The 2,085-nt window shown below is 37.2% G+C and overlaps 1 protein-coding gene across 1 annotated transcript; it reads right to left on the bottom strand.

Moving 5' to 3' along the window:
- Window positions 1–213: 213 nt before the first annotated feature.
- LOC146917504 (uncharacterized) lies at window positions 214–942 on the bottom strand. Its single transcript, XM_085721885.1, has one exon. It carries the CDS (start codon window positions 940–942, stop codon window positions 214–216), a length of 729 nt encoding a protein of 242 aa, XP_085578011.1.
- Between the last annotated feature and the right edge of the window lie 1,143 nt (window positions 943–2,085).

Genomic DNA, 2,085 nt, shown 5'->3' with positions numbered 1-2,085 from the left:
TCAAAACTTGTTGTTTTCTCGCTTGACTTGCTAATAGAATTGCCACGCTCCTTGCCTTTTTTTATGGGTTTGGAAACCACCAACCAGTCGCCGTAGTTGCTAGTTTTTGAATCAACTCCTTGATTATCGCTGAAAGTAACATGAGGTTCAGGTGTATTGTGCATGGAAAACGGATTATGCTTATCAGAATCAGAACTTGTAGGCACTGCCTTTTCAATGTGTCACCGGAGTTGGATTTTCTTGTGTCGCCGCCAACATACAGTTTCGGTCAACATGATCGTAATGCCCATAATTTTTACACAGGAGGAGTAATCCTTCGTATTCAACATGAAACCACTTATCACGGAACCAAACTTGACCCACAACAGGCAGATTGAGATCAATCTCTATGCATATGCGAGCAAATCTCCCCCGAGACGCATCAATCGTACGAAAGTCTACCTTCACAGGCTTTCCTATAGCTGTTCCTAAAGCAAGAAGCACACTTTCATCATAATACTCCATGCCTAACCTGGGAATACGAACCCAAACCGAAGTACGATCGATACTAACCTCTTCTGGATCGTAGTCAGGTGTCCATGCACGAACTGCCAAATAATGATCAAAGATCATCCAAGGACCTTCACCAATCACTTTCTCGCGGTCTTCCCTTACATCGAACTTTACCATGAAGAAGTCATTACCGACATCCACAATTTCAATTCCTCCAGTAGGCTTCCACATAGCATATAGTCTATTCATCATCGTGTTGTAACCAATTTTCTTGTCGAGTAACTTGATGATAACAGCATCTTGAAGAGGTTTCCGCAGCCCCTCTACAATATTCTCATCCAAGAAACATCTTGGCTTCAAACGATCGCCGTCTTGTAGTTCTATCTTGAATAGATTCTTCTCAATTAAATTAGTTCTTTCTAACCTCGGGAGAGGCTCTTGGCCTCCCATGAGTTTGTCACGGAAATATATTTTTTGCAGATTAGGATCGTCCGGTGGTTTATGAGATTTCGCATTGAACTCCACAAAAGAAACCTAGCAGAGCCACACTTTTGGAATCGCTTTTGTATATCGCTCAGTGCAAATCGCAAATCGCTCTATTTTTTATAATCGCAAATCGCATATCCTAAAATCATAAATAAAAGTTAGAGCCCGTTTGTTATAGCTTTTTTAAGAAAAAAATCACTTTTTTTTAAAAAAATAATCACTTTTAAGAGTTTTGCATTTGTTTGTTATAGTTTTTTAAAAAAATCAGAATCTAAAAATAATCTAAAAACAGCTTCAAATGAGAAGCTGTTAAGAGCAGCTTCTCAAAAAATAGATTTTTTTTAGAGGAGAGAGAAAATATTGTTTAAAAGATTGAAATAATTTTGTAACAAAAAATCCCTTTTATATAGTTGTATACAAAAAAACTAGATTATTTGTTTAAAAAAAGTGTTTTTTATTACGGTAAACAAACGTAAAATAGATTCTGATTTTTCGTAAAATCTTTAAAATTTAATCTCTAAATTATTTTATGTCAAAATATATTTAAGTTCTTATATATTCATCTATGTCAAATCACAATAAGTTTTGGTTTAGACTAAAATATTATACCAAACAAATTCTATTAAAATTATGCTATCAGATACATGGCAGCGAATTATGTTAATTATGATGATGTGAATGCAAAGCAACAAATTATGGTTAATTGGACTTAACACAGTCAGGTTGGGTTACAATCAACTCAGATGGTGCGTGTCAAGGTGGCTTGCGAGCAGGGTGTGGTGGTTTGATTAGAGGAGATGCAGGAGAGTGGTTAGTGCATATGTTGCAGAGTTGTGGGGTGTTTTGGAGAGTTTGAGATTGGCCCAGAGATATGGATTTAGCAAGGTAGAGGTGCATGTGGATTCTAAAGTGGTTGTGAACAACTTAACTAGTGATGGCGATGTTGGGGCTGTAGGGTTCCGGTTAGTTCAAAAAATTCGTCAATTGTTGGAATTAGATTGGGAGGTTAAGGTGTGACGTCACACGTACCGCGAAGCTAACTTTTGTGCAGATGCCTTAGCAGCAATGGGTTGTAGCAGTGGTTCCAAGATGATTATTTATGAGCAA

The sequence above is a fragment of the Medicago sativa genome, chromosome 6, assembly GCF_051527215.1.
Source record: "Medicago sativa cultivar Bolivia chromosome 6, Bolivia_mono, whole genome shotgun sequence".
Taxonomy (NCBI): Eukaryota; Viridiplantae; Streptophyta; class Magnoliopsida; order Fabales; family Fabaceae; genus Medicago; species Medicago sativa.
This window is presented reverse-complemented; position numbering and strand designations above follow the sequence as displayed.